The sequence below is a fragment of the Ailuropoda melanoleuca genome, chromosome 8 (assembly GCF_002007445.2).
Source record: "Ailuropoda melanoleuca isolate Jingjing chromosome 8, ASM200744v2, whole genome shotgun sequence".
NCBI lineage: Eukaryota > Metazoa > Chordata > Mammalia > Carnivora > Ursidae > Ailuropoda > Ailuropoda melanoleuca.
The window spans coordinates 124,711,671-124,735,824 of record NC_048225.1 but is presented as its reverse complement, the minus strand read 5'-3'; the positions used below and the strand labels follow the sequence as shown (position 1 = coordinate 124,735,824).

At 43.4% G+C, this 24,154-nt stretch overlaps 1 protein-coding gene across 7 annotated transcripts in view; it reads right to left on the bottom strand.

Moving 5' to 3' along the window:
• Window positions 1-24,154, bottom strand: part of DCAF8 (DDB1 and CUL4 associated factor 8) — a 41,966-nt gene that overhangs the window by 14,250 nt on the left and 3,562 nt on the right. For 6 of the 7 annotated variants that reach the window (XR_004627421.1, XM_034667297.1, XM_034667299.1 and 3 more), the window contains 5 exons: window positions 13,412-13,486; window positions 10,052-10,722; window positions 8,966-9,106; window positions 7,875-7,969; window positions 3,477-3,587 (listed from right to left, as the gene is read on the bottom strand). Coding sequence is in view for 6 of the 7 variants with exons in the window: in XM_034667297.1 (XP_034523188.1) it covers window positions 3,477-3,587; window positions 7,875-7,969; window positions 8,966-9,106; window positions 10,052-10,722; window positions 13,412-13,460 (1,067 nt within the window). In the remaining variant the exon portion in view is untranslated. Of the gene's footprint in view, window positions 1-3,476; window positions 3,588-7,874; window positions 7,970-8,965; window positions 9,107-10,051; window positions 10,723-13,411; window positions 13,487-23,867; window positions 23,963-24,154 lie in introns of those variants that run through there. The other variant, XM_034667298.1, reaches the window with a different exon arrangement.

The window sequence follows — 24,154 nt, the reverse complement described above, 5'->3', positions numbered from 1 at the left end:
TCCCACCAACTGTACATTTTGGAAAATGAAAATTTATTAAATCAAAAATAAAATAAAAAGGCATCACCATACCCAAGGTCATCCAGGTTTTCTCCTATGTGATCTTCTAGAAGTTTTATAGTTTGGGGTTCTGCTTTTAGGTCTGTGATCCACCTGAGTTCATTTTTTTGAAGGGTATAAGGTGTGTCTAGATTCCTTTTTTTCACATGTGGATGCCCAGCTTTTCCAGCACCATTTGTTGAAGAGATCATCTCTGCTCCATTGTATTGCCTTTATTCCTTTGTCAAAGATAAGCTGACTCTATTTACATGTGTCTATTTAGGGCTCTCTATTCTGCTCCACTTATCTATTTATCTATTCTTTAGCCAGCGGTACACTGTCTCCATGACTATAGCTTTACGGGAAGTCTTGAAGTTGGGTAGCGTCAGTCCTCCAACTTTGTTCTTCCCCTTCAGTACTGTGTTGGCCGTTATGGATCTCTTGCCCTTTTTTTTTTTTTTTAAGATTTTATTTATTTATTTGACAGAGAGAGAGACAGCCAGCGAGAGAGGGAACACAGGCAGGGGGTGGGAGAGGAAGAAGCAGGCTCCCAGCAGAGGAGCCTGATGCGGGGCTCGATCCCAGAATGCCGGGATCATGCCCTGAGCTGAAGGCAAACGCAGAACTACTGAGCCACTCAGGCGCCCCAGATCTCTTGCCTCTCTATAGAAACTTTAGAATCAGTTTATCAATCCATAAAATAACTTTCTGGGATTTTTACTAGAATTGCACTGAATCAACAGATCAAGTTGGGAAGAAGTGACATCTTCACAATATTGAGTCTTCCTATGCCCTTCACACATTTTAAATCAAATAGTGGTTTCAGCACTGTCAACACCCTTATGGCATCTCCACAGGCCTTCAGGTACCCACTAGCTTGTTACCTTAAGCCTCTTTCTTCCCTCCTCTCCCCCACCCCACCTCCCCTTAATCTAATGTTCTTCAGTGTTGCTGGTACCAGCCTAGGGACAGAAAAGCAAAGGGACTATTTATTGAGTATTTGTGAGCCAGGGCCTATACCAAATCCTTTACCAATAAATTTACATGTCAACCAACCACCACACGATTCATTTATCTGATACATTCTCCTTTTCTTCACTCCTGTCAATTTGTAAACCAACCTAAAGAGGATTTAGTAGTAGGCATCCTCACTTCCACCACCTCCACTTGCCTACTTTACCCTTTCTCACCCCACCCCGTTTTTGGTTATAGGCCAAAAAGCAGGTCTCTCTAGGCTTCCTTTAAATGCTTCTTCACGATACTAAACCAAAATTCAGTATTCCTGGCGCAAAGGCCTTGAGGATGAGTAAGCGCTTTCTCTGTACTCCCTTGAAGGAATTCCTTCAGGCTAGAATGAAAGCTAATGGTGCTATGACATAAAATATTCACCAAAAATATTTTCAAATTTGTACTGGAAGGTGAGCTCTTTAGGTTCTTTCAAAGAAAGATTCAGAAAGGGGAAATCCCAAAACACTCAACTGGCTGAACTGAAGAGGTGCCAGAGAAACTGAACGACCCTAATGTCAGAGAAGAGCTGGGGTGCTGCTCGAAGGGCCATCTGCTTGCACAGGGTCAGTGCGCCTCAAAATCTATACATGCCAAGTGAATAGCTTACATCGGCTGAAAATTTGCAATATACAAAGGGACAGAGGATAAAGAGCTGGTAAGAGACAGAAAAATCTGAATGTATTTTCTAAATGTTAGAAACTGATTTCTAAATGTTAAATGTTAAACTGATTTGTTTAAATGTTAAAACTAATTTCCAGCCTTAGTCTAACCCTGGCAACATATCAGCTTTGGATTAAGGCATTATCAACTGCAGTTTTTGGCAGATAAAGCCAATTGCTCTAGTATCCTCCAAACACCAAGGACCTAGTGGTTGAATTATCTACAGATACAGACTCTTCAAGCAATCCAGAGCTCTAAGCAGGAAATCCAAACTAGGAATTTCAGTAAATGCTCTATTTGAAAGAGGCAGCACCTGATGACAACTACAACCCTTTTAAATCAACAGCTTCTTATTTAAAAAACAAAAAACAAAAACAAAAAACTACTACTACATATTTGCTATTGGTGAATAAAGGATAGAAATTTGGAAAGCAAAGGAAACAGGAAAAAGAGAGGCACAAAGTTGTCTAATTCTCTTATGGCAGGATTCTTGAACAAGGGAAGGTCATCTCTCATGTATTTCTAAAAACTTACTCTATCCCCCATGATACTTATCAGTGAAATTAATTTCAGAATACAGTTATAAAAATGTGCTCTTTTTTTTTTTTTTAAGATTTTATTTATTTATTTATTTGACAGAGATAGAGACAGCCAGCGAGAGAGGGAACACAAGCAGGGGGAGTGGGAGAGGAAGAAGCAGGCTCCCAGCGGAGGAGCCTGATGTGGGGCTCGATCCCAGAACACCGGGATCACACCCTGAGCCGAAGGCAGACGCTTAACTGCTGTGCCAACCAGGTGCCCCTGTGCTCTTATTTTAAAAGGAAGATAATGCTTTTCACCCCCCATCAGGAAAGCAAAAAGTCATTCCTTTTTCTAGTGCTCCTCTCCCTCCTCCTTTCCAAACTGATGATCCTTCAGCAAAGGGGGATGGTATAACCACAAAACAGAGCTCAAATAGGCCTACTTGGTAGGGACAGGATATAGTTTGTGACTAAGGGCCAGAAGGAAACTAAGTGGTACACGTAGGGATTGAACCTCTGAACTCTTGTTTTCCTTAGGATATGCCTCAACAGCCAGTGTTAAAACAAACGTTAACAGTAACAAAGATATCACTACAGAGAAAGAAAACCAGTTCTTGACAGTGGGAGTCAAAAACCCAGAGTTCACACTGAGTACTCCCACTCAAATCATTTCTGTATCTGAAACCAGCATTCAAAGCTTCTAGTACACGTTAATTTATATATGAAAAATAACAGGAAATATTTACTAATTCATTAATTACCAGTAAACCTGGATTTATCAGCTGCTATGTGGGGACCTTGGTCAATTCATCAAACTTCTTTAACACATGACAATCTCAGGTGTCTGGGTGGCTCAGTCACTTACACATCTGCCTTCGGCTCAGGTCATGATCCCAGGGTCCTAGGAGCGAGCCCAGTGTCGGGCTCCTTGCTCAGCAGGAAGTCTGCTTCCCTCTCTACCCCCTCCCCTGCCTCATGCTCTCTCTCTCACCCTCTCTCAAATAAATAAATAAAATCTTAAAAAAAAAAAAAACAAAAAACTTGACTATCTCTATAGATGTTAAGCTATCCCTCAGGGATTGTTACATCAGGGAACAGAATGCCTCAGAAGCAGCTTAAACTCTTTAGAAAACAGTAAAAAATTCAAGATGGTGGTTAATGGATATTCCAAGGCCATTCACACGGTTCCACAAAGGATCCCAGTGCAGCAGTCTCAAACTCTCAAAGACACAAAAGAGCCAGACTCACCTGACAAACTGGTCTCGTCCACCCACTGCGAACTGGTGGGTATTGGCGGGATTCACAAAGATCGTATACAGCCCCACTTTCTTCTCCTTCTCTTTTGTCACCACCAGTTTCCTTTAAGAGTAGAGAAGTGTAAAAGTTATACTCTCTAAAAGACCCAAATGGTCATGGCAAGAGAGAGCACAGACAGTAATGCACACACAGCTAGTAAGACCAGATTCTCACTGAGAAGAAAGAAAAAAGTGGTTTTGTTTGTTCTGAACACTGGGACAAGAAAAAGATAAAAATCAACTCCAAGTATATTTAATAAATGCTACCCTGGGGAGGGAAAAACAAACGCGCAGTGAAATCATTTTCTGGCGTTCCTCAGGACGTGTAAATTAAAGGTTCATAAGAGCATTGCTCCTCAGGTAGTGTCAGTTTAGCTGGAGTCCAACATGATGATGGCCTACCATTAAACAGATGACACCACCCACACCTTCCCATCCTATATAAATACATCCTCTAGTCATCTGCGAGCAGGGAGCAAAAGGAGGATGAATCATAAAAACAGTGGCCAGAAAAGACCTTAAGGTTAGAATCTACCTCCCAGGGGCGCCTGGGTGGCTCAGTCAGTTAAGTGTCTGCCTTCAGCTGGGGTCATGATCTCAGGCTCAAGGTCTTTAGATCAAGCCCTGAGTCGGGCTCCCTGCTCAGCGGGGAGACAGCTTCTCCATCTCCCTGTGCCCCTCTCCCCTGCTTGTGCCCACTCCCTCTAAATAAAACCTTTAAAGAAAAAAAAAAGAATCTACCTCCCAGATTCCACAAAAGTGTGACTTACAACCCTGCTCTAAAAATGCACACTGAAAAATGACAAGCACGGCTCTAGCACAGGGACGGTCCAAAGGAAAGCAGCATTCTTCCTTTATCTGAAGCAAGTTAGGAGAGGATATTCTTATGAAGACAGTTGTTTCTAAAGCTGGAAATCACCTATAAATTACTCCTCTGGTTGTACCACAAAAAAGGGCTATCCTTAGGAGGGCACTGGGGTCCTGAGGAAAACCCTATAAAATTTTAGAGTTTTAGCCAGAAGATTCTGGCTAAACAGCTATATCTGTCCCAGCGTAAGGGCAGCACGATGAATACTCTTCCCAAATCTAAGTGTCCAGCCATTCAAATATGATATCATAGCAATTAGGAAATATACAGGGAAGGAAAGGGCTGGGTTCTAGCTTTCCTTTTTAATTCTAAGGTTTTGCTCATTCTGTTGCTATGGACACTGAAAGAAATATAACCATGACAACGAGTTTCTTTGTAAAGAAATGATTTTAGCATCCTCTCCGCATGGTCAAAGTCCCTCCAGCCTAGAACTGCTCTAAGCAAAGTGGAGAGATTTTACTTGATTTTAAAATCTCTGTAAGCTTTTGACTGAAACAGTACATGGGGCGCCTAGGTGTCTCCGTCGTTGAAGCGTCTGCCTTCAGCTCAGGTCATGATCCCAGGGTCCTGGGATTGAGACTGCATGGGGCTCCCCGCTGAGCAGGGAGCCTGCTTGTCCCTCTCACTCTGCCCCTCCCAACCTCCCCACTTGTGTGCTCCTACTATCTCTCAAATAAATAATAAATAAAATCTTCAAAAAACAAACAGTGCATGAAGATCATTAAAAACGAATGCCATTAGAGAAAACACACACATACACAACCCTCAAAAACACAAGGGAGAAAACACATCCAAAACGAGTTTAAGGAACAAAACTAGCAATGGAGAAGAGGCAGCTCTAATCGGGTTTTAGACGGGGAAAAGCAGACACTGCTCTGTTTCACAAGATCATCTCATTTTCTAAGCAATGTGGATTTTCAGAAGGAGAGAGTCAGACAAACATAAAGCTGACCATGTGGAAGCAAAAGGAAGAAACCAAAGGGACAGATTATGAAACAAGGCTCCACCATCCTGTAATCCTGACAACGAGCATTCTTTCTAATGCTTCCATTTATTCATCTGAAATGAAAAAGTCTCTCTCCCAATGGATAAATGCAGAGTACCCTGGGCTCTCTGGGGAACTGGCAAGAGGTGCTATAAAAATGATTAATCATGGCAGTAGGGGAAAAAAATTTTTTTTTTCACATCAGAAGGATGGAGCACATGAAAGCGTAAGAAACAAACTTACCAAATTTTGCCTTAAAATTTGCAGTTTTTATAGTAAGCAGGTATTTTCCAACAAAAAGTGAAAAATAACAACAGATCAGGCCAAAGAAGTCCTCTGAAGAATATTTCAAACTGCCTTCCGCTGGCTAAAGGGATATCCCACCCACAGCCCCAAATCCCACTCTTTTCCTAAGATGTCAGCCAATCTTACCAGCTTCCAGAGACAGAGCCATCATAAATACACAAGAGAAAAGTTCCCATGATGCCAGCTTCACACGAAAACGCCTCTGATGTAAGCGGAAGTTCACGTACCAGCTTAACACGTAAGGGCAGCTTGGATTCTCCAGCCATGACCTTACATTCAGTCCCCCACCTCAGTCAAGCTTTCTACTTCTTCAACCCCTAAAGCAAAAAATTTTTGAAAATTCACAGTCTCTTATTCCCCCAAATCCAGACTCTGGGCCTCCTTCTACTTCAAGTTTCTTCTATGTTCCCTCTTTGAGTGTCTATCCCATCCATCAGTACTTGCATCCAGAGCCATTGCTTATGTCATTTTATTCCAAATTCAATCATCTGCCCAAGTCATCTGTGTTGCCCATTTGTCCCCAGCTCCTTGAGATCTCACGGTGATTTTCCTATGACCTGGCACTCAGGATAAGCTCCCACTCTGCTTCAAAACTCTCTACCAGAGCAGACCAAACAAACTTAGCCCATTTGTCACATCTTTGTGCTTCCCCTCCCCTCTGGAACTCCAGAATGAAAAAAACAAGGGGCACCTGGGTGGCTCAGTGGTTACGTTAAGCATCCTCTTCTGCTCAGGTCATGATCCCAGGGTCCTGAGATCGAGCCCCACATCGGGTTCCCTGCTCAGTGGGGAGTCTGCTTCTCCCTCTGCATCTGCCTGCTGCTCCCTCCACTTGTGCACTCGCTACCCCCCCTCATAAATAAATAAAATCTTAAAAAAGAAAGAAAAAGAAAGAAGGAAAAATAAAAGTCTAATAATAACCGACCCTGAGATTATATTCCCTAAATTAGCTTATCTTCTACTTGTATGCTATGGAGATCAATGACATCCCTTACTTAATGTTGTTAATGACACACAAGACTCGTCAAAATTTTTAAGACTAACAAGACCATAAATAATCTAGATAATTCATTAACAAGGTAGCAATTAAATAAACTGTGTTACACCAATGCTGTAATGTACCATGGTTAAGTAGAAATATCTTTAAGGTCTGATGTAGAAAGATCTCCAAAACACATTCAACATGAAGAAAGCAAATTGCAGAAGCCTACATGTCTGTATGTTTATATATACATATATTTAATCCCATTTATGGGGGAAAGTGTATATCTTAAGATACGTAAAGTATACAAATAGGATTGGAAAGGTATTCCAAAACTTTTAACAATGGCTACCAATAACTAGAAAAGTGGGGGCAGGGAGGTGTGCTTGAGGGGGCATTTACATTTTGCCCATATACTTTATTAGAATTTTTAAAGCAAGATGTATTTGCTTATTATAGGAACAATTAAAATTTTTAAAAACTAAAATAATTAGTAGCTATAGTATAATCAGTTCCAAACACGGTGTCAGACACTATGCTGGGGCATCAGGGACATTCTCAACAACACTCGTGGAGACTAGAGAGAGAAATACTGATTGGTTACGCCCAAAGTAGGCTACAGAGGTTCAGAATGGTTAGACAGTAGTGCCTGAGCTGCAGTCTGACCCAGGTCTGCCCAGATCCAAATAAGATGCTCTGTTCTTTCTACGACATTACATAGCTGATGAGGGACGTGACTTAACCATGAACCTCAAATCCATGTAAAAGGGAACTGTGATAGGACAGAACTCTATTATAGCTACTAACAGTTTTATGTAAGATTTACCCTTTGTTTACAGTTTCTATACATAATTGAACTGAAAACTACATAGGACCGTATCTCTAAGCTGCTCCGTAGAGTAATGTGCTTCCTACAGGTAAGCTGAGTGGCACCCAAGTGGATGGGGAGGAGATCAACAAGTGATTACAGCCCACACGGAAGATCACTGAATCTTGTTTTAGAAATGAAGGCAGACTGAACAGGAACGTACTGCCGAGAAGCAAACAACAACAAAGAAGGGAGGAAGTGCCCAGAGCCTCAATCTGCCTCTTAGCACAGACACAGAGGGACCCTCTGGATTGACCAGAGAGGTGGGCATTACCTAGGACAGGCTGGGTATTTTCAAGGCCAAGAGGTCCAGCTCTGTAAAAACATCACTGCTATACTTACGAAGCTGGCCGGTCTTGTCTGAGGTCAATGGTGAAGACAACTGCATCTTCACCTGCAGAAAGGAACGTACAGGGAGAGTCCGGTTCCAGGGCCAACTGAGGGACAAAAAGACAAAGGTTTCTATAGCATTAGAAGCCATCTAGTTCATTCCTTTATCTTTAGGAAGGACAGCATTTTAAATGCCTCAGCAAGAAACATGTCTAGCTTTTTGTTGTAAAACCCCAGGAAAGGAATAAACCCATTCTCTCTTGTTCTACGTGAATTTGTCACAGCTTATTTATTCTATACAAGTCAAAAGGACAACTAAGTCCCTAAGGGATCTGAATAGTGATACCAGAGAAAAACATCACCATTAAGGTTCATTCTCAAACAAAATCAATTAAACTCTCAGGTGGGGAGAGAAATGGTGCCCAAGTTTCACTTCCTACACCCTAGTTGTAAAAATTAGTTTACTAATGGGTTGAAGGTAGGCTTAAGAATCAAACAAATAGGTAACTTCCATATTTTCTGAGCCACGTGGGCTAGAGAAAGATACTCCAGACCCACGTACAGATCGGCTTAGGGTTTGTCAGAGAGGGCCACCCTCCTTCTACAGCACGACCGCTCTGAGACAGGTGGCTCTCAGCTCCTCACTGGCTGCCCCATGACCGTCTGTTCTATATTCCCAGTCCTAAATAGGGCTTCCATAAATAGTGCTGTCTGTGCTCTGAGACCTGAGAGAAGTTGGAGCTCTCTCCACTAGGACCTTGGAGCTGTTAAGGTGTTCTAGATACAATCAAAGTAAATTCAAGAGGTTTGGAAGACGCGGGAGACCTCAAGGATTTCCAAACCAAACGCCGGTCAGCTTAGGGGTTAGGTATCATCAACTGAATGCTGCACGTGCAAGATCTAGAAAGCTTTCAAGTACTTCACTTGCAGGAAGTTTAGGGTGGCTGCTTTTTCTCCTTTTTATCTACAAACTTCAGGACGAAAAAGGTGAGGTGGGTGACCATGACAGAGGAGACACATGGGCAGAGATCCGGGAAGGCCCTGGCTGAGATCCTTGGTTGAGGAGTCAGACCGCACAACCATGGGGGCAAGAGCTTACTGACCTTGTGGGACGCTCCCTTGTGCTGGGCCACACGCTTCGTATTCTTGCAACACTGTGTGGCAGACAGCTCTGCTACCCGCACCTGCCCATCACGGGCACACATGGCCAGGGTGGAATCACCACTGTTAGGAAGGAACTTGGCCTGGGATGTTAATGAAAAAAGGGACATACAAAAGAAACTGAGGAGGTGAATTTGAGAGGGGAAAACTGTAGTAACAAACCCAACCCATCCCTCTGGTTGAACAACAGCTGGAAACTTAGCTCTCCTAGTCGTCTACCACTGGCTCAAGTCCAATCTCTTTCAAGAGTTAAAGAGGGAGCTTTTGATGCAAGAGAGCATTTCAGATGACTCTGTAAGGGTGACCTGGTACAGGTCAGTGCTCGAGTGAACTAGGACTACACCTACCAGGGGAGAAACGTAAGGAAAAAAGGAGGAAAACCTATCTTGATTCAGGAAGCAGGCAGAAATTTGCTGCAAAGACAAAGGAAACCAGAGGGAATGTTGGGGAAGAGATCATGCCTAGGAAATGAGTGCTAGTACCAACATGATGGATAGGGCCGGTGAGTAAACAGAGGATAACAATGCTAACGAACACTCATCACGTGATTTATTAAGCACCAGGCATGGTTCTAAACTGCTTAACTTTCATTGTTGTCTAACTCTCATGGTCCTGTGTTCTTAGCTCTACACTATAGATAAATAAACTGGAGACAGAGAGTAAAGAATGTGCCCAAGATCACAAAGCTAGTAAGGGGTAGGGCCAGGAGCTGAGCTCAGTCTGGCTCCGGAGCCTCCGCTCTGACACTGTGTGCCTTCCCCCAGGGCACATTTACTACCTTCCTGAGGACTTCCAAGCACCCCACCAAAGTGAGGCTTCCAACCACCTCTGAGCTTAGGGCAAACAAAAGGCTGCCATGGGTCCTTCAGTGCACGTAATTCCACTAGGGCATCATGGCAGCCACAGCAGGACTGAGTCCTGATGCCCAATTCCTACCACAACTCGCTGTCAGCTCCCACGCCAGGCATCTCAGGCTTGTCTAACTCCTGCCTGACTTTCTCAACCGCTGTTCTGCCCCCTTGCCTCACCTGGAAGACATTGCTTTTGTGGCCGCTCTCAAAGTCCAGTACTGGCTGCCGCCGCACCCAGTCCCAAACCACCACCTTCAGGTCATCGCTGCCACTGGCCAGCCAGGTGCCGCGCTGGTTAAAGTGCAGGGTGTTGACGCAACCAGTATGGCCCTCGAGCCCGTGCTGCAGGCGGAAACGCTGCACAAAGACTCTGGCTCCACAAGCCTCATACACAAAGCGGGCACTGGAACCCAGCTCCCGCTCCCGAAGAGCAGGAAGGGCTTGCCAGCGAGGGCGGGGTAGGGCGGATGTCTCTGAAGACACCCAGTCCTCCAGGGCCCGCTCATCATCTGACGAGTCCTGGTCACGGTTGGCCCGCTTCCGCTGGACACGGCGCCGAGGATGCTCTTCTTCCTCCTCCTCTTCTTCCTCTTCTTCCTCTGAGCGGTCATGGACCTGGTTCTCGTCGTTGATGGAGTAATGGCCAGTGTCCTCCATGCTGTCAGAATCCTTGTCTTCACCTGAGCTCTCTGTGTCTGTACCCCGACTTCCTGTGCTGGTGCGGTTGGGGCCGCCATCATCCCCAGTCAAGCTGAAGCTCAGGTCCGAGGCCTCCACTTCAATGCCTGAGGATGTCTCCCTGCCCTCCTCAGCGCCAGACATCTCCTCTGGACTGCTAGACAGGCTTCCTGCATGTTAGTGACGAACAGGTGCATGAGGGGGAAAATAAGGAAATGGGATAGTGATCAGAAGGATGCCCCCTCCTCAGTCCAAGAAATCATCCCACCAAAAGATCCAGACACCAACTTTGGTTAAAGCATTTTTGTTCAAATGCTTACAAAGACTACCTTCTGAGGGGGAATCTTGTAAAGGATAAGAAACTGAAAAGATTAAGACCAAAGCCACAGGCAAATAAAGGTACTTGAACACAAGTGAAGAACTGCAGGACAGCCTAAGAGTCGGAAAAATTCTCTCACTCTTGCAAAGCATGGACGGGCTGTGTTTAAGAACATCCGATACAACCTCCCTGAGCTCTGTTCTGCTGGACGCACACCATTAGCCACAGCAGGTAATGAAACCGAACATAAGAAAAAAGAATAGCCGTCCCCAGCAAGAGCTGGTAGAGACATCTTCTTACAGAAAAGCAGAAAATAACAGATTAAAATCATTCTGACAATGGGTGTGGAGTTGAACTATTTTCTACTTCAAGAAAGCACCACTCCCCACTCCTCCTAAATCCTAATTTCTTCCCTTGAGGTCCTAAAATCCACGAACAATCCAGAGGAAGTAGAAGGGACACGTGGGGATTATGGTCATTAGAATGGGTTCTTGCTCACTTTTCTCTAATAAATGTATTCTGACTCCCATTCATTTGGTTGTGCTAATACTACTATTAGTTATAGGAGCTCTTTATTGAGGTAGAGCTTTATCAGGAAGCACACACAAAAGCGATAAAAAGCAGGGCCAGGAGACTGGTATATTAGAAGGAAAGTTCACCACATCCTAGGTCTGCCATGCTGGTGGTTATAGAAGAACTGGTCACTCTGAGCAATCTGATCCCCGTCAATGAGACCCTGAATTCTCCCATCTAACAGCAGCCAAATCACATTTCAGGGGGCACTCCCGCCATGTGCTAGAGCCATATGACCACAGCTTCCACACTGAAGCCAACGTATGTAGGAAGGAAGGCGGGAATGAGAACTTTAAACACTGTTCACAGCCTCCCTTCCTGATGATTACAAACTTTACCTGGCCAGAAGGAAAGGCTGTTAGGAACAGCAGACCAGCTATGTGTGACGGTGGCAGCTTAGTCACCTGGAGTAGAGCAGTAATTTCCAAAGATCTTTGCAGCAATGGAACCCCTGCACGACAAACTCTCAGGCAAAACCCACCACAGAAAACAGATGAACAATACAAGCATGTTGGTTCAAATGGTGACAGGTGGGGAGACTCGTACACAGCTCTTTTCAGAAAGCACCTCGACTAAGATCCCAGCATGAAAACAACGGGTGTAGGAACTGGAAGAAAAAGGGGAAAAGTGCAGCAATTTGCTCCCAGGAACTACGCATGCTGAGACTGCTGTGTATGCTGAGAAAGATTAGTAGTTGTGGCTTCTCAAACACAATTGGCTTTGCAACTGGGAGTGGTGAGAAAGGATAAAACACCACACATTCACTTCTGCGGAGAAGGAAAACTAAAACACCAAAACCCCTAGCATTTTTTGTTAAAATTATGATTAACCAATCAAGACAACTTGGGGGCTCTACCATATTAACATAAGGGCCAGAGTAAATCACAAGCTCAGCAAGGGGACCCTAACAGTCAACGACCGAGAGCCAGAGGTCAGCAAATATTTTCTATAAAGGGCCTTCAGAGGCCACATGGATCTCTGTCACAAGTACTCAACTCCACTGTTAAGCACAAAAGCAGCCATAAGCACCATGTGAATGAGTGGGGAATGACTATGTTCCAATAAACTTTACAAAAACAGTGGCAGGCTGGATCTGGCCTGTCGGCCATAGTCTGCCAATCCCTGATCTAGCTGCTGGCCAAATTCCAAATCAATTATATACCTCAAACCACACTAGAACCCTGAGTCTCTCAACTAAGCCCAGTGAAAACTCTTTCCCAGTGAAAACCATTTTCTTTTACAGGAGATGAATGAACAGCACTGGTAAGACGAAAACACAGGGTCAATAAAACAGCATATTGAAAAATCTCACTTTCCCTTACTCAACTTCACTGCTCTACCAATCTCATCAACTAGAATTGAGCCTATAATCCTGACCTGCAACACGCTGAAGAATGCTGAATGCTGTGCTGCCTAATTATATCCATTTGAAGGACATTTCTCTAGTTTAGAAGCTGGCTCAGGGTCAACGTATTAACTGAATCATCCATTGTCGAAACCTTTATTTTCTACCTTCAAACGTGCCTTGTACCCAGTGAGTTCACACCTACAAAGCACGCAGGCCAGCCCTCACTCTAGTCGGTTTAGGCTATAACTTCATCTCTCGTCTGCTGTCTCTACCAAACTAGGACCTGCCATAGAAAGAGACCTCTCATCACAACTGGGGAACATTACCTTCCCACAGCTCCCTCGTTTCCACCACCAACTCATCTTTTTCTCCTAGGTCTCGTCCACTCTTACAACCTTTTAGAATTCCAAACTACTTGAACTCCTCGCAATGGCACACCTCTATTATTGATCTTCTGGAAACAGATAGAAGTTGAAGGAACAAAAGTACCAGATAGTCCAGGGTGTCTCCTGTGTAGTTCCTACACATAAAACAACACAGGAAAGATTTCCTTCCCTCCACTAAAATCCAGGTTTCTACTTTCTTTGGGGGAGGAGGAGAACCTCAGGTGGCCCCTTACCATTGGCTAAGTCTGTTTTGCCATCTGCGCTGCTCCCTTTGCTGGACATCTTGAATGATGCTTACTGTGGCCAGCCTGCATTCAGGAGAGGAAGAAAATGAAACAATTAGGAAATAATCTGAGAGAGAAGATAAAAGTGACAGGACATTTAACCATGCACAGCCTTTGTCAGTTTCATAAAAATGATTTTTTGAGGGGTGCTTGACTCAAGTCAGTGGAGCAGGAGACTCTTGCTCTCAGGGTTGTAAGTTCAAGCCTCATGATGGGTGTAGAGACTACTTTAAAAAAAAAAGTTTTTAGCATGTCCTCAACAGAGCTTCTCAGCTGCTGAAATCATACTGGATCCCCCTCCCCCATGTCTAAATTTCATGAAGGAACATATCTTTGGGAAGTCAACTGCCATCTCTTTACCTGACTAGCTGGCAGTGATTTCTGAGACGGGAAAGAAGGAACGGAGATCAAACCTGCACCAGCAGGCATATACCCAGTGACAGGTACTACAAGCAGAGAGCCCTAACACAAAAAGCTAGCTTCAGCCTTGCCCTCTAGACAAGAATCTTCTGTTGTAAATTTAGTCATATGTGTCATCCATAAATTCTATGAAAGACACGTCTTCGTAACACGAAGAGGTGGGTTAGACTCTGCATATCACCTTACACACAAATCAACAGAGACAGAAAAGACCATGCTACGGGGGTGAGAGCTTGGGCTGTATGTTCACACAGATGCCAAGTTTCGAACTTACAGGCACAGATACTAAGGATTATAAGAAGCAGAGCCAAATTAGAATTCAGGAGCACTCTCCCCCCAAGAAAGAACCTATAAGGTGTCTTTTTTCCTCTTGCAACTAAGCCTCCAAGTCCACAGCTGGGGAAGAAAAGGGCCACATTTCCATTAAACCATCTCAGTCCATTTCAAAAGTGGCAGATGTTATTTCACCTAATTCCACCAACTTTCACCAGATTTGTCTGTTTGGCAAAGCCCTATCTGGGAATCGGGGTACCTAGCTTTTTTCCTTTCATACCACTGTAACACATTCATTATTTTTACAGGGCCTCACTCCCACCTCGAGCAAATTCCAAAGAGCAAAGAATAATATTATTCAGACCAGAATTTTGTTAAGCCCTTTCAGTGCCTGGACAAAAGGCACTGGTCAAAGACAAAGTATGATTATGACTCCAGTCCTCGTACCCAGGCACACTGGCTTCTAATCTTTCAACAGCCCTTTCATTCCCCTAACAATTATCCCAGAAGCAGCCCCATCCTTATCCTGACCCCCTACTCTCCTCTACAGAAATCCAAGTTGCTTCAAAAACCATCCCTGGCCAAGAGACAGCTGCCCAAAGCTTGCTCCATAGGCCGGGGTGGGGCAGGGGTTGGGGGGGGTAGACAAAACGCACGGGCAGGACCCAGGCTGAGTCCGAGGAAGGACCTGGAAGGGTGCTGGGAGACAATGCCAACAAAGCACAGATTTGTGAAGCCACATCAAAAACACCAGTGAAGAGCGGTTTGCAGAGCAGCCTGTTTTCCTCCTCCTACTCCGAGGAGGTGTTTTTGCACGGCATTCTTCACACGGCACTGGCTTTTTCCTGTTGGTAGTCCCTGTTTCTACTCTTGAGCATCTCGGCATATCTTCTTCCCCACCTAGGGTTTAAGTTAATTACATTAACCGCAAAAGTCCTGCAAGGTGGGGAAAACAAGTGCACTGCTTTGTAAGATTAAAAACTTAGGTCATAAGCACACGCTCTGGTCAACTGAGAAGAGATCTGATGTTTTCTCACCTCCAGAAGCAAAACTCTCAACCATACCATACTGTCCACCCCACCATGATCACCTTCCAAAGAAGAAAGTGGCTCCACAGACCCTTTCTCAAAACTGAATTGCATCAATTCCTACAGAAGCCCAGACTGCCTGAGCTACAGACACATAAGGCACTAGAAAACCCATTTGCTCTCCCACCCCCGTGACTGGGAGGAGCCAGAGCTCTTAGCCCTGAGAGGCGGGAAACGCAGAGCCAAATGGTTCAACCCATCCTGAGAGGTTGCAGGGCTTGTCTTTGGGGAAAATGGTTTAAGGTTCTTACAAAAAGAGATCTTTTTGAGAAAGAAAGTTGACAGAATGTATTGCTAAATTCAGAAACAGGGACAACCATGTGAATGCTCATGCCAACTCTGTTAATCACTGAGCTGGTAGGCAGACAGCTTCTAAAGGTCCCATTTTGGGGTGCCTGGGTGGCGCAGTCGTTAAGCGTCTGCCTTCGGCTCAGGGCGTGATCCCGGCGTTCTGGGATCGAGCCCCACATCAGGCTCCTCCGCTATGAGCCTGCTTCTTCCTCTCCCACTCCCCCTGCTTGTGTTCCCTCTCTCCCTGGCTGTCTCTCTCTCTGTCAAATAAATAAATAAATAAAATCTTAAAAATAAATAAATAAATAAAGGTCACATTTTATGGGCCACAGAGTTTAGCAAAATTAGTTCTAGATTGAAAATTAGTCCAGGGTAGGGGCGCCTGGGTGGCGTAGTCGTTAAGCGTCTGCCTTCAGCTCAGGGTGTGATCCCAGCGTTCCGGGATCGAGCCCCACATCAGGCTCCTCTGCTATAAAAGCCTGCTTCTTCCTCTCCCACTCCCCCTGCTTGTGTTCCCTCTCTCGTTGGCGGTCTCTATCTCTGTCAAATAAATAAATAAAATCTTTAAAAAAAAAAAAAAAAGAAAAGAAAAGAAAATTAGTCCAGGGTTGTAGTATCAGCTAAGCCATTAGCATCCTGTCTGACCATGGATGAGCTACTTAACCTTCTCTAGACTTCATTTTCTTTTTTTTGTAAAATAGTGTTAGTGATTCAAGAGGTGGTAACAGTAAGTAGAACTGTACGTCAGGAGTTCTGCGGCAGGGTGATCTGGAGCAGTGATCTCAAAACAGATCACGAACTCCTATCAGTGACAAGTTTTACCATGAATCCTCGACATGTGTGCATGTACATCACACATCTAATCAAGTCACATGAAATACTAAGTTTAATTTTTCTAGAAAAAAATTCCAACATTCTTTTTCTATACATCACTGGACCATCTTCAATACCCCCTGGGGTGCACACTTTCTCCCTTTGGAGGACCACTTTTTTAAAAATCCAAGAAATGATGACAATAAAATACAATCACTTTGGAAATGACCTGTTATTCTTATCGTATACATTTCTATCAGAATGAAGAAATTAAAAACCATCTCAACTCTGGGGCCGGAATTAAAGTATCCAAATTAAAACAGGCAAGATGCCATGACGGCCCTTGGTCCCAAGTACAGGAGCCACTCCAGAATCTTTCATCACCAAAGAATATAACCTTATTTTACAATCAGAAGTTAGGGATCACACTTGACCCGAACATAAATTACCTTCTCCATTCTTTAAAGCACTACATTCCCAACAAACCCATTGCTTTTACCTTGATCGATTTCCATGTAAAATCCAGTCCAGAGCAAACCAATCTGAGCCTGGAAGAGCTGATGAGCTCACTGTCCCAGGTAGCTGGGGGAGTTTAATTAGATTAGCTCTACTGCCTACACTCTAAAAATAACCATAACCCCTGCCAAACTGAAGGTTAAAGAGTAAACTATTGGGGGATGGGGAAAAAAGAACCAGTTGTCATTTTAATTTCTACCCAAGAAATTCCAGTGACCTAAATTTCTCTTGTGTTAATAAAAAGGCTTTAAATTTTTAACCAAATATATGACAAATTATTAACTAAAAACCAAGCACAGGGGCAGTTAATACAGTGTATTAAAGTACTTTGTGGAAGAGGTACCAAACATCTCTTGTTCAATACACCACATACACCAGAACAGGACATCAAATGCAAAAAAAAAAAGACAAGAAAAAGTCAAGAAAAAAAAAGAACACAAAAAAACTTGATTCATAAGCTGTACAATACACAAAAACTAACTCAAAATGGATCACAGACCTAAATAAAAAGCTCAAACAATATAACTTCCAGAAGAAAACAAAGAAGATAATGCTTGTGACACAGGTTAGACAAATATTTCTTAAGACAAGGACTCAAAAACAAAAAAACCAAAAAACCCCATAAACTGTGAAAGAAAAAATTAAGTAACTAGACATATCAAAATAAAAATTTATTCTTCAAGAGACACTACTAAGAAAATGAAAAGACAAGCTATGGACTAGAAGAAATATCTTCAGGAGGCAGATTTCATGGAGGGCAGCAGCCAAAATCTACCTCTCACAGCTAAAGAACAATCACCTGAAAAGATGCTCAATGTTATCAGTCATTAGGGAAATACAAATTGAAACTACAATAAACCTCTATACTCCTATTAGAACGGCTAAAATTTATTAAAATAATAATAATGAAAGCTTCCTTTATCAAGTGCTAACAAGGAAGGGAGCAACTGAAGTCCCACACGCCGCCGGTAGAAATGCAAAATGGCAGTCACTTTGGAAAACAGTTTGGCGGTTTTTTATAAAGTCAAACACAAACTGACTATACAACCCAGGAATCCCACTAAGGTATGTACTCAAGAAAAATGAAAATATATGTTCACCCAGGAACCTACAGATGAATGTTTTCTTTAGTGGCTTTATTTAGATTCACCAAAAACTGGGAACTATCAAATGTTCTTCACCCAGGTGATCGTTGATACATAAGTTGTGGTCCATCCACACAACGGAATACTACTGAGCAATAAAAAGGAATGAATTACCAACACACACAGCAATGTGGATGGATGGCAAATATGTCAAGCTAAGTCAAAGAAGCAAGACTCCAACAGCTACATCATGATTCCATTCATGGGACAGCTAAAAAAAAAAAAAAACAAAAACAAACTATATGGACAGCCAGCCACGCAGAACAGTGGTGGCTGGGGGTGGGAGAAGAGAACTGACCACGAACAGGCATGAGAAACCTTCTGGAAGTGATGGAAACGTTCTATGCCTCGACCGTGGTGGTGTCATGTGACTATGTGTTTATCAGAATCCACAGAATGAGTCACCAAGAAAAGGTGTAAATTTTACATGTACGTAAATGATACCTCAAGAAATGTGGCCGATAAAACGGGAATAAGAGAAGGGATGTGGGAGGAAGAAGTCAGGCAAAGCATTAAATGACGGACAAAGCCCAAGAATTAAAATTAAAAATATTAAATTCTTGGGGCCAGGGTGCCTGGGTGGCTCAACTGGTGGGGCATCCACCTCTCAGTCTGCACTCGGCTCTTGATTTCAGGATCGCAGTTCAAGCCCTGTGCTAGGCTCCACCATGCAAGGCGTGGAGCCTACTTAAAAAATAATAAGAATAATCAGAATATAATTAAAAATACTAAGTTCTCAACGTTGTGATTATTAACAGAAGTTAGCTAAAGCAGTCAATATGCCACAGTAAATGAGAGCAAAACATCACTTCTTGTTTAAAAAAGAAAGTACAGGAGGAGTTTGGCTTCGACTGACGCCACTGTGATTTACCAGTAACACCATGAAAGGCCAAGATGAATCTTAAACTTATAAAAAGACTCCAACCCCACTGTCTTGGTGACAACTAAAAGTACCAGGAGCTTAAAGTAGTTCAGAATAGTTCTGTGGTGGGGCGCCTGGGTGGCACAGCGGTTGGGCGTCTGCCTTCGGCTCAGGGCGTGATCTCGACGTTATGGGATCGAGCCCCACATCAGGCTCTTCTGCTATGAGCCTGCTTCTTCCTCTCCCACTCCCCCTGCCTTGTGTTCCCTCTCTCGCTCTGTCTGTATCTCTGTCGAATAAATAAATAAAATCTTAAAAAAAAAAAAAAAAAAGAATAGTTCTGTGGTTGTATTGTTGATTTGTATACTAAACGCTTTTTGATTTTATTTTTAAAATTTCTCTCACATTGCATTTCATTTTAACTCCTTTGGAGTCTAGGGAATACGAAAACGGGTGTGATAATTCTTCCTCACCTCAGGCCCCACGGGAGCATCAACAACTACACACATTACCATCCCTGGTCCCTTTTACTAAGACCCGAGCTCACCCCACCCCGTGAGTCCCCATGACTTACATAAGCCCAGCAGTCTGGTTTGGCGCACCTCCCTCTGCAACTCAAGTGCCCAGCTCTCCTACATCAACACCCATATTTAAAGTAGACAAAGTTTTAGAATCTCCTCTGACACTGAGAAATGGTAGGAGAAAATACTTCAATTATTAGTAGGACAGATATCTGTGAGTCACGCAGTGTCTGGCTCCTCTTAGAAGGACAGACATCCCAAAACACACCCATAACAGGACAGCTGTTCAGGGCCTATCTCCATCCACAGGACAAATTTGCCTTTCTGCCCTGGGCTCTGTGGTCCACCTGGAACTGACTGGTCCTACTTTCCCCATCCCCAGTTGTGGTTTTCAAGCTGAAATGGCTCATTTTAAATTCATTCTCCTCACCTTTTCTGTACTTCACAATAAACACGTCTTCAGCCAACTTTCCTGACTCCCACCGCTAGCCACACTCCAACAGTATGGTGTTTATTAATCAGAGAACCCCAGGCGCTGAAAATCAAAGGATAACCCCAAGGAAACTGGAACTCATACTATATATAACATGTTTACAGGGAGGGGGGAGGCCTTTAGTTCTGGGCCACTCTCTACTAAGTACTAAGAGGAGGGGAACACACTACACTACCTCCTCTGGTACTGGACAGAGCAGCAGCAAGAAACTATAAGTGTTTCTGGATCAGGAAAATTACTCTCTATTCGTGTCGCGCAGAAGATTTGACAGCACACGGCAACCTAACTGCGCAGCACTCCAGCGGCCCTTGCTTACCCGAATTCCAGGCCTCTGGCACCACCCAGTGGCCCATCCACACACAGGCAAGTTAGTAAAGCAACAACCTACAAGGCAACACAGGAGCTACAAGTACAGACAAGGCAGTCCTAACCCCTTCCGTAGCCAGTCATCAATTAGCAAAAATGAGTATACAGCTATGATATAAGGGACACAAGCATCAGTATCATTTAAGAAAAAAAGATAAACTCGGCTTTGAAGGGAGGATAGGCTTTCCGTGGGTAAAGCCAAGAAAGACCAGGAGGACAAGGATGGGAAAATACATGGAAGATGAAAAACCTGGTATGTCCAGGTCTGTTTGGGCTAAGTGGTGGGGTGCAGCTGATTAGTTAAGAAGGTGCCTGCGTGCGTGCGTGCGGGCATCAGGAAAATCCCTTTGTCAAGGATAGTAAGATGAGACTGAAACGGACAGAAAAGGAAGGAGAAACAAGTTTAAAAGCTTCCACAGTCACGGAGGTAAAAAGCGCTGAGCGCCTGTCTGAGGCTGCTGGCAGAGGAAAGGAGAACAGAATGGGTGTGAGGACGCTGCCGAGGTTCATCCGTACCTGGTTCATCCGTAGTTACGAAGCCCCAAAACTCAAAAAGACAAGTTGGAGTCTGGGTGTCCAGGGGAGATCAATCTCAAAAATGAGAAGCTGGCATGTGTGGGAGAAGAGATGAATTTGACTTTGATTATGTTTAAAATCCAAGTTGACATGTCAGTAAGGTAGCGGAAAACAAAGGTAGGTCTGCAATTTGAGAAATTAGGGTCAGGGATACAGACTTGGGAACTACTGTACAGAGAAGCTTCAAAATCAACCCCTTTATAAGTTATACCTCACTGAAGAAACAAAAATTTAAGAAACTAAGAAAGGTGAGAGAGTCCAAGGAAAGAATCTTGGGGAACACCCACCCTTAGCAAAAGAAATAAGAGGGAGACCAAAAAATGCGCAGGAGAGCAGAAGGAATGAGTGTCAAAGGTCTTGTAAATCAAGAGATAAAAAGGTTTCAAGAAGGTGGGGACCGTCCACGTTTCAAAAGCTTCAGAGATACAGAAAGAGGCAGACTGAGAAAGGGCTCTGAGAGTCAGAACAGGGTTCTGTGGAGTTACCTCTGATGTGAAGGCACAATGCCATTTTCTCCCTCTTCAAGGATCAAAAAAGGATCCAGTTATCTCCTTCAGTGTAGTTAACATCCATTAAAGTTATATTCTTAAAAAACTCGGGGCGCCTGGGTGGCACAGCGGTTAAGCGTCTGCCTTCGGCTCAGGGCGTGATCCCGGCGTTGTGGGATCGAGCCCCACATCAGGCTCCTCCGCTATGAGCCTGCTTCTTCCTCTCCCACTCCCCCTGCTTGTGTTCCCTCTCTCGCTGGCTGTCTCTATCTCTGTTGAATAAATAAATAAAATCTTAAAAAAAAAAAAAACTCATTGGCCTACCAATTAATCACAACCTGAGACCCATGTTTATACAATTCAGAAATGTCTTTATTCATACTGTCATGTGGACAGACCTTTTATACTTTACATATGCTTTTATAAGAAGTACTGAACTCTTCCTTTCAGCTCATTTCTTTCATCAGTTGGCACTGAGGAGCCCACGTTTCTAGAGACAGCACATGCTATAATAAAAAAGGATTCTTGGTGCCAGTCAGACCTGGGTTTGAATTCTGATTCTACACTTCAGTCTGTTTCGCCTTCCATAAAATGGGACAATACCATTACCCTGCAGGAGCTGATTTAGAGAATTAGAGACAACATTTTTGCAAAGAGCCTGTCTGGACATGGTAGGGATGTATATTATTTTTCTAGTTTCTCATTTTTGCTTCCAGACTGCACTTTCCTAGAGAAGCCTGGGCTTCACCACTCAGCAACAATCCTCCAAACACCGTACACAAACGGGGCCATAGTTGCAAGTCTATAAAATCTGCTTCCCTGCTCTGACCGGCCTTTTAAAGAATCAAAGAGCTCTGTCAGTGTCTCTTGAGCACATTCGCGCTCTAAGAACTACAGTAAAGCAATATACCCAGGTGCCCAAAATATAAGCCTCCCACTCTTTCAGTTCTTCTCCCTCTGGAAGGTTCACTGGATAGCCACGATGAGAACTTCAAAGCAATCCTCACAGATGATGAAGAAAACAAGGAATTCCTGCATTAACTATACTATGAACAAGGAACTTCATTCCTCCTTGGGATATATGCCTTCTCTCCCTGTTAGTAATACCAAATGCCCTGTGTTTACAGTTTATTGGCTTTAATTCTAGTAATGGTATTTCAGAGTATGTTGGGAATGCATTCTAACTCTTAAGTGCTGTCTGCAGCAATACAGCTAAGGAACTTTTTATGACCATATTTAAGCCCATTTACCTCAATTTAAATGATTCTAAGGAAAAGTCATTTCTAAGGAAACTCCACTGTGTTTCCACAATGAAATGATTTACATCAGAATCCAGCCCCCATTACCAGTTTTTACTCACATTTCAAACTGTGCTTTCATCACTGGAAAGGACACAGGACACGAAGTGTGACACTCCAAAGACACAGCTGACAATAAGACAATAAAACAGAAAGGCTAGAGACACCAAGAAGTGCCCTCCCACATGCACTAGGTGAGAGGAGAGAGTCTAACACTGGGTCCTAAATAACGTTAGAAACATGTCTGATAATGTGGCAAGGCTTACAGTACACCAGAGGAATACAGCCTCCTGGCTACCGCCAGAGGTAAAGCCTACAGATAGCCAGGTGGCTAAGAAAAACCAAGAACAACAACAATGCAAGGACATGAGAGGGAAGCATGCCTGCTTCGCATTAGAACTTCGAAAGACCTCGTTAAACAGCATCATCAGAGGACAAGAGCAAATACCCAACCTCTCAGATGTGATACTAAAACTGTTTGTAATAAGCCAATCCATTAGCCATACTACATTTCAGGAATAAGATGCCATCTTTGTCATATGAATCACTCCCCATGCCCTATCTGCAAACTCAGAGCAGGCTCAGTTCATTAATTTATCTTTAGCATACACATTCCAGAGGTTAAGGCAAGTACTTGAGAAAGTGGGCTTCTGGCCCAGAAACTATGTCCTATGGAGACAGAGATAAAAGCCTGCTATAAAGGAGTGTGACCGAGTCACAAAATTCATTACACACTAACTTTCAAAGACCTTTCAAGGACTTTCTTCTCCAAGAAAATAACTGAATCAAGTAAACAAGAATTTCTGACCAATCTTAACAGTGACAAAGTTTCTTGATTGTATTCACAAAAACATTAAGACGAAAAGTTTTCAATATTACTGCAAAGCTAAGCTAAAATCACTGGCATCTGGCTCTGACATTAACATACACATGTCACCACCTCCACGTCTGTTGCTGATTCAATTCTTTCAGTTAGTTCCCTAGGTTCCAGATTCGGTGACAGTAAGTAGATTATCTTGGCTTACTGATCATTTGCTTTTTTAAAAAAGAAAAAGCTAATTCAATCTTAAAAACTAACTTAAACACCAACGTTATGCAATAAAAAGCTCTGTTTGGATAACTCTTTTATAATCTGGACCATTCCTAGACATGTTTAGAATAACTTTTCTACAGGAGAAACAATCCAGAAACAAATCTACCTCCCGAAAACAAAGCTTAATTAGTCACTTCATGATTTTAAAAGCCTGTAACTCACCTGCTAGAACACAGGACAGAGAGCATGAAAGTCTGAAGGTCTCAGTCTCCCACAACAGGGTGCACGTCTGCAGAATGTCTTCTCCTAGAGTCCTTTTGCTCTTGAAATGTCAGTATTGTTTTAAACTGGCAACAAAAAGGCCGCTTTCTTTTAGCTCTCTCTCAAGACAAGCTTCAGTCTTAGGTTGATCCTAGTCAATACTAAGGATCACAGCACTGGTACTGTTTCCTATACATTCCACGGAACGCTGTATAAAAATGCCCTGTCAGGCTGGTGGTGGGAATTAA